The sequence below is a fragment of the Condylura cristata genome, unplaced genomic scaffold (assembly GCF_000260355.1).
Source record: "Condylura cristata isolate star-nosed mole 26May11 unplaced genomic scaffold, ConCri1.0 scaffold00032, whole genome shotgun sequence".
NCBI lineage: Eukaryota > Metazoa > Chordata > Mammalia > Eulipotyphla > Talpidae > Condylura > Condylura cristata.
In genome coordinates, this window is record NW_004567133.1 from 20287298 (window position 1) to 20295402 (window position 8105).

At 67.9% G+C, this 8105-nt stretch overlaps 1 protein-coding gene across 1 annotated transcript; it reads left to right on the forward strand.

Moving 5' to 3' along the window:
- Nucleotides 1-6: 6 nt before the first annotated feature.
- MSRB1 (methionine sulfoxide reductase B1) lies at nucleotides 7-3156 on the forward strand. The gene is made up of 4 exons (XM_012731855.1): nucleotides 7-91; nucleotides 1263-1411; nucleotides 1713-1827; nucleotides 2528-3156. The coding sequence occupies exons 1-4, from the start codon at nucleotides 37-39 to the stop codon at nucleotides 2557-2559; spliced, it is 351 nt and encodes a 116-aa protein (XP_012587309.1). The 5' UTR covers nucleotides 7-36; the 3' UTR covers nucleotides 2560-3156.
- The last annotated feature ends 4949 nt before the right edge of the window (nucleotides 3157-8105 follow it).

Genomic DNA, 8105 nt, shown 5'->3' on the forward strand with positions numbered 1-8105 from the left:
CCACGGAGGCTGGAGCCCTGCGCTCCGGGTGGCGCCATGTCCTTCTGCAGCTTCTTCGGGGGCGAGGTCTTCCAGAACCACTTTGAGCCGGGTACGACCTGTGATCCCCGGGAGGGGGCAGCGGACGCGGCGCGCACGCCAGGGGCGGCGGTGCATCCGCGGGGTGGAGCGCGCGGGGACTGGGCGCGAAGCGGCGGCGGGTCACTAGGCAGCGTCGCTGTCCTGGAGGACGGCGGCCCTTGAGCGTGAGAGTGGCCGTTTCCGGGGCAGTCTGTGGGTTGCGATCGTGGGGGCTGACGCAGGGGGGCCGGGGCTTGCGGGACCTGCCCCTGGTGCCCACGCCCTTTCTCCTGGCTGCGGGGCACAGAACGCCCTCCTGTTGCATCAGATCGTGCCCATCTGGCCCCAGCCCCCGTCCCGCCGCTTGGCTTGGGTAATCCGGAGTATTACCAGGACAGTGCAGTTTGGCCACAGCCTGGGGTGGGGTGACTGGGGGCTTGGCCTGCGCTCAGCCCCGCGCCTTGGTGAGGTCCTGGTGAGCGCCCTTCTGGGCGGCGCTGCCTAGCAATGGACTAATTTGGTAAAAACTGCCCCAGGCAAGCCTAGAGCTATGGCCTGCGCAGGGACTGACAGCTGCTGCCCAGGGCCCTCTAGGCAAGGCCGTCCTCCTGAGACCTCCGCTGTGGGACCTCGGCTGTCCTCAGCCTGCTCCCAGGGAAGCTCCACTCCCGCAGCTGGAGCTCCTGGCCCCTCTTTGCTAAGTTATTGGTGAAGGTCAGGGGCCCAGGAGAGGCCGTGCCAGGTTGTGGGCAAGGGGTGAGGGTGGGGCCCCCAGCCAGCTTCCTGTTCTGCAAGTGACTTTTGCAACCGCATTTTGTTTTCTTCCTTTAAAGTGGACGGAGGCTGGGTAAAGCCTCTCCTCCCTGACTGTGTGTCCCAGGGCCCCTCCCCACAGGCTTCCCTGGGCAGTGCCAACAGCCACTGGGAAGGAGGACAGCTGGTGGGCTGTCCAGGCCCGAGGGTGCAGGTGCAGTGCCCTCCTGCTTCAGCAGCCTGCGCTCCTTGTCCAGTTGAGGGTTTTGTGCTCCAGACCTCCGCTTCCTCACTGTCTGGTGGAGAAGCAGCGCTGCATCCTGGCGGGCAGGCAGTGAGACAGGGGCCCCGTGGCTGAAGACCCAGGAATGGGAGCACAGTCAGCACCAGGCATCAGGGTCTCCTGGGGCCGAGGACGCAGGAGCCAGCTGTCCGTCTTTCCTGCCCAGGTGTCTACGTGTGTGCCAAGTGTGGCTACGAGCTCTTCTCCAGCCGCTCCAAGTACGCGCACTCATCCCCTTGGCCGGCCTTCACTGAGACCATTCACCCGGATAGCGTGGCCAAGCGCCCGGAGCACAACCGGCCTGAGGCCTTAAAGGTAGGCGGCCCAGCAAGGGGTGGGCGGGGTGCTGGCAGCGAGGGCCCCCTCACCATTCCGGGGGCGGAGAGTCTGCCTGCCCCAGACCTCTGGCCTGAGTGCTGGCTGCAGCCCCAGCCTCCCCCCACGCAGGGGGCACTAGTGGGGAAGGGAGGAGGTGGCTTGGCTCTGCAGGCTCTGGGTGAAGGTCAGCTTCGTGCCAGCACCCCCTGGGGACGGGGCACAGGCAGAGACTGGCTGGGGCAAGGGCCCTGGCTGCTGCATGGGCCTGAAACCACGTGGCTCCGGCTGGTCTCCACAGGTGTCCTGTGGCAAGTGTGGCAATGGGCTGGGCCACGAGTTCCTGAACGACGGCCCCAAACGGGGCCAGTCCCGCTTCTGAATATTCAGCAGCTCGCTTAAGTTCATCCCTAAAGGTGAGGGCTGCGAGCACGGTCAGGGCCGTGGGGGGCATGGGGCAGGCATGGGGTGGGCATGGGGCGGGCAGCGCGTGCAGGGAGCCTGCCTGTCCCCTGAGGCCGCCACAGCCCGCCCAAGGGGCTGCGGGACTGGAAGGGGCAGGTGCCCGCCTGTGCCTGGTCGATCACGAGTTTGCCCAAAAGGCACCTCTTAGAGTGAACTTGGCAGTGGGCTTTCCTGGAGGCCAGCTACGCAGCCCTCCTGAGCTGGCCGCCTCTGTGCTGCGGGCAGGGCCACACAGCCTCCTCAGTTCCTGCCCTGGCGCGGGTACTAGTCAGTGAGGCGCCCCACTGCTGCCAGGCCCTCCTCGTGGAGGGCTTGGGGCTCTTGGGCTCAGCCTCCAGGTGGCCCTGGCTCGCTTCTGAGCCCCCAGGGTGCTCCCAGCCCACACATCCGCAGGCCGCACCCCTGGGTCCCTGAGTGCCCTGGGGCTGGGGCTGCCCTGGGCTTGCTGGGAGCCTTGGGCGGCTAGGCCTGACTGCATAGGAAGACGCTCTGCGCCTCGCAGGCCCTCAGGGACAGAAAGGTGCAGCCTGACTCCCCCAAGCCTGGCCACGGGCCCTCCCAGCCCTAGGGCTGCAGGCGGGAGGGGCGTGGCCGGCTCTGGGAACGAGCCCCCCTTTAATGGTGACTTGTTTTTCTCTTCCTTTCTTGCAGGCAGAGAGACCCCAGCCTCCCAGGGAGAGTAGCGGGCAGTCCACCCCCACCCCAGATGACCCCCACCCAGTCGCTTTCCCATCCACCTTGGTGTTGGAACCCCAGACGTCCAGACAGGAGGGAGGGGAGCTGTAGCATGGGGGTGTCCCGCCCCACCTTTGCCCCTCCCTGGCCTCCTGCTGGGTCTCCAGAAGGGGTCTGGGAGTGACACGCCTGCCCTCCGCCCCCCAGGCTGGCCAGGCGACGCTGCCCCAGTGGTCACTTCATGACTCACTCTGGGTAAACCCCCAGGCCCAGAGTGGTGATTCTCCGTGAACTGCTGGGGAGCGGACGGAGGGCACGGGCCAGGCTGCGCCCCACCGGGGAGGCAACGGAGCCCGCGGCACAGACCTGCGCTGCGGCTCGCCCACGGGCTCAGGAAACGGCCTCGCCGCGGGCCCCGTGCCGGCTGGGGCCGCTGCGCTCCAGTCGCGGCCTTCGACGAGGCGCTGTGTCCACAGCCCAGGGGGCGCCGCGGCCCTTCCTGTCCTGCCCTGCTTGGAGTGACCCGGAGGAGTCAATAAACAGCCCGGCTGGGCTGACCGCCCCAGGCCAGGTGGCCGCCCACATCCCCGCCTGCGCTGTCCGCCTGTTCACCGCGTGTCGGCGCCCGCCTGGGCCGCGAGGAGACGGCTGCGCCCCGGAGGCAGCCGCCTGCTCTCCGCGGCAGGCCGCAGACGCCCAGCCCTGCTTTGGGAGGGGGTGTTGGGGGCTGCGACGGCACCTGCCTGCCTTCTGGCCTGGGGGGAGCGTGCGGAGCCCCGGCAGCGCCCTGAGTGCGCTTCACTCGGGGTTGAGGTCCAGGCCGGCTGCGGCCTCAGGCTTCCGGGCAGGGGAGGCGTGGGGCGTGTGGGACGGCGCAGCACGGGCAGGCTGCAAGGAGGCACCCCGCCTTCCCTCACTGGCAGCTCTCCGGCCCAGCGCTGCCCCTGCTCTGCCTGCCCCCCAGTGATTGCACTGCTGGAGGGAGGCCCGCCCGCCCCCCCCGATGGCGCAGGGGCCCGCCCCGGAGGCCAGCGCCCACCTCTGCCTGACCTGGGTGATGGGGCCTGTGTCCCAGCTAAAGAAGGGCCTGGCTCGGGCGCCCTGGTCATCTCGGGTCAAGGCTTGGGACACTGTCCCGGCCAGCCCACACCCCTGTGCCAGCTGCCAGCCCACGCGGGAGCAGGGGTTGGGGGCTCCCTGTGCCTTCAGGGGCCTCCTTGCCGCGAGTGTCAGGGCGCCGGGTCCTGGTGGGCTGGAGGGAGGCCGAGGGGAGGGGCCTGCGCGGCCTCGCCCTGTGTAGCTCAGGCCCTCTGCTCACACTGCTCCCTCTCACCCGGTGAGAAACCGGCCGGGAGGGGCAGCCGCCCCACTTGGAGCACAGCCAGGGCAGCAGGCCGGCTCGCTGGGGGAGGCCAGCCAGGCACTCAGCGGACCTTGGGCTTTGCACCCGATCCCTGCCGCGCCCGCCCTGCCGGGTGCTGCTGAGCGAGGCTGCCCAGGCAGACACCAACCGTGCCCTTGCTGGGCCCACTGCCTCCCTGGACCCGGGTGTGCTGCGGGGAGGGCAAAGGCCTGCGGTGCCTCGGTAGGCTGTGCTGGGGATGGCAAGGCCGGTGGGGAGCTGTGCCTGCACCCCAGGGGCCACGCTCATTGGCACATGGGCTAATGGGTTAAAGACCTGCTGGGAGTGGAGAGAAGCCGAGGCCCTCAGCGGTGGAGGAGCTTCGGGGTGGCGACCATGGCAGGCTCCCTCCCTCTGCTGACCCAGAGGCCTCATGGGGGCTCAGTCTGCCCCACTTATCCCTCCCCTCCTGCTGGGCAGCACCACCGCCTCCAGACGCCTTTGCTTCCCCGCTCACTGCCCGGTGGAACGTCCAGGCACAGCCTTGCTAGCCCAAGGCTGCCACCAGGGCCTCCCACTTGTGTGCTCTGAAAACACAAGGCCGTTTGGGGCTGGGGTAAGGGACAGGCCACAAGCCAGCCTAGGCCCAGCCAGTGACGAGGTGGGCGAGGTCGCGTGCGGCGGGACCGGCAGGGGGCGCGCTGACCCCGGGCCGCCGCGGGGGCGGCTCGGCGCGGTGCTGCAGTTCCTCCAGGCGCCGCCGGGGGCGCAGCGGTCACTCCACGACCCAGGAGGTTCCGACCAGCAGTTCGCGACCCCACCGCCAGGGTCATCTATCGGCCAGCGGCACCCTCCAGCCACACCCGTCCGACTTGAGGGCGCCCGGAGCATTGACAGGCTTCCTGGCGTCCAAGCGTGCGGGGTGTGTGGCGCTGGGGCCCCCTTTCCCTGGCGTCACAAAAGTGACGGGGGACCCTTCTGAGCACCGCCCAGGAGGCGGTCAGCACTGGCCACTCGCCTTGTTGCGAACCTGGGCTGGCGCAGCAGCGCTTCCTCTGCCAGAAGTTAAGCTTGTGGAGAGTTTAAAATACTCGGCTCAGTTAGAAATAACTTCCAGTCGCTGTAAACCCAAGGAACACGTTTATGAGAAACTTTCCCAAAACAGACAAGGAAGACCAGCAGGAAGAGGGGCTCCCTGAGTGAGGCCCGGCGCCCCGTGTCCCCAGGCCTCCAAGGGGACCGTATCCCTGAGGGTCAGGGCTGCTGCCCAGACCCTTGGGCAGCCGAGGCCCTGGCGCTTCCCCTTGGGAGGGCCGTCTTGGGGAACACAAAGACAGGGAGGCCAGTGTGTGGGCTGCAGCAGCCAGAGTGGGCAGCACTGGCTTGCACGAGGTGGCCAGAGTACCCTGCCCCACCAGGCTCCCGCCCAGCTCCGCGGCCCCGAGAGCACTGGCCTTGTGAAGCCTGTGCTGTGGCCTCGAGGCTCTGCCCCCAGATGGCATCTGCTGCCTGGCTGCCCGAGGTCTCCTGGCCACAGGAGCACCTTCTCCACCCAGGCCTGGCCAGCCGCTCGCCGGAGGACCCGGGCTGAGGCTGAGGGAAAGTCCCACTGGGCTTCGCCAGGAGGAGTCTGAACTCTGGGCATCAGGGAGAGTCGTAGATGTTATAAACGTCCACCTCAGCTTCAGGTCGGAGAGCGGGGCGTAGGCCGATGCGGGTGGAAGGGCACCCCCAGACCCGCTGGCCTCCTGTGGAAGGCCAGAGGCGCTGTGCCGCCAGGGGCAGAGTGGCCAGTGCCGCGGCCTGTGCTCGCGGGCGCCGGGCTTCCTGCTGCTGGAGCAACCGCCACGAAGGACTTTCTACAAGGCCAGGAGAAAAGGGAAGAAGGAAGCAGCGTCCGTCCGGTCACTACGCAGGACCCAGTGACAAAATAACCAAGACGGGCCCTTTCACGCATAGCTGGGCGGACAGAGCGCGCCAGAGACTGTGGTGCCAGCTCGTCCCCTGCAGCGGCAGGGTGTCCCTGAGGACACGGCCCACGGGGCCCAGTGCCCTGAAGCCGCCCTCCCCCTGAGAGGCACCGGAGCTTCTCCCCGGCCTCCGCCCCCAACAGGGGCCCCTGCCCAGCCCGCCCCGAGACACTCTGCGCCTAGGGCGGTCTAGAGAGTGCAGAGGGCCTCTTGTGCAAAGGCCAGTCGGTGACCACCCAGCTGAGTGGCCACGTGGTGTCTGTGGAAGCAGGTGAGTAGGGGAGAGATCCTCGGGACCCGTGGGCGTGGTTGTATTCCCTAAAACTGTATGGACACTTACGTTAGAATTTCTGATAATTTCCACATGTCATGAAGTATTCTTCTTTTGGGGCCCTCTCTGGCGGCGCAGGGGTGAAAGCGCAGTGCGAGGCTGTCTGCAGCCGCCTCAGCACGTGTCTGACCCCGGCCAGGGAGTGACCCCAGGTGCAGGAGCCCCTCCTGTCTCCCCACAGCCCCCTCAGCAGGGACTTGGTCGGCCGGCCTGTCCTGCCCCCCCGCTCTGTCTCTGGTGAAGCCTCTCGCCCTCACACCTCTGGCCTGCACCCCAGCTCTGTGTGCATAAATAAAAATAAATCTTGGAAACGATGAACAGCTCTGTCCTCACACCGTGTCAGAATTTAGCGCCCTCCCGGTCGGCCCTCCCCGTCCCGGCGGTCCCTTCAGCCTCCTGGCCGTGGCCGCCCCCAGGGCTGCCCACCAGCCCACTCGGATTCCGCTTCACATGCTGATATTGTTGAGCCTCGACAGAGATGCAGACACGGGCGGTGGCCGCGGAGGGCCCCCGAGCCTCTCCAGGGCGCCTTCCTGCTCATGACACTGCACTGTCCTGCTTGATGCTGAGTGTCCGTAGGAACCGTCTTCAGAGTATCCCCCAGCCGCAGCGCGTCCCTGTGGCTCCCGCCACGAGCATCTGTCTGGGTGAGGGCGCGGTGAGCGCGGCCAGCGCTGCCCTGCGGCGCCTTTCGCGCTCCTCTGGCCAGTGTCCCCCCTCCGTCCCAGTACCGGAGGCTCCGAGGACAGCCGGCAGCCCGCTCCAGAGTCCGGCACAACGCGTCACCTGTGCCGGGCGACGTCTCGAAAGCCTTCGAGGCAGTGGGTCGGGCCGCTGTCCGTGTGGCGCTCGCCCCGGGGGCTGCACTGGCCGCCAGGCCGGCTTCCAACACTGGGTGTGATCACAAGGGACTTCGAGGGCGCGGCGGAGGTGAGAGCTGGGGGTGTCCAGTTCCGGCTGTGGAGCTGAGGGAGGGAAGGCCTTGGGTTTGGCAGGCCGTGACCAGTGCCGCCAAAGTGGTGACCCTGAGGTCAGAAGGACCGGCCGGCAGGAAGACATCTGATGTATGGAAGAGGGGACAGGGCCCCCCACGCCCCGCTGCAAGGCCGCCTCGCCCTGCCGGAGTTGAGGTCAGAATTGTCTCAGGCCATGATTCCATCGCTTGTTATTTGGGAAATGAAAAAATTAACAAATGAGGAAAAAGAAAAACAGGTATTTTGAAAACAAAAGTTGCCTCTGATGCAGTCTCTGGTCGCAGTGTCCTGCGTTCCCTTGGCAGGGAGCAGCCTGAGGCCACATGGCGCTGACCACGGTGGTCCCGCTGGCCGCGCTGCCCGCGGAGTTACTACTTGAAAGCCCGCGCGTCCAGCGTCCAGCGGGCGGTGATTAAAAGCACCAGCTGGCGGGCCTGTCAGCCTCACACCGCGCAGAGTGTGGGCAGCACCTCGCGCCCGAGGGGCCGGGGACACCTCTGTCCTGCGGCCAGGAGCGCGCCGGCCTGTCCCCAGGAGCACTGCGGCGGGACCCCGGCATTACCGCCGGGTCCGCCGGCCCCGGACTTTCCACGGGTCTGGAGGACACGCTGGGGAGCGCGGGAAAGGGTGGAGCCGGAGCCACGCGCTGTCCATCCGGCGTGAGGGTCAGCACCAGGCCAGCGGAGGACCAGCTGGCAGGGGGGCTTCCTTGGGGGCGGGGCTTATGCGGGGGCGGGGCGACGGGACAAGCTGGTCTGTGTGAGGGGCGGGGCCGTAGGGGCGGGGCCTCCTCGAGGGGTGGGGCCGAGGGCTGGGCAGGGAAGAGTGGGGCTGGGCCGACTGATGGGTTGGGCTGGGGCGGGGCTTAGACGGGGGCGGGGCCGGAAGGCGGGGCCAGCGCTAACGGTCCCCGGCGGGCGTCTGAAGAGCAGCCGGC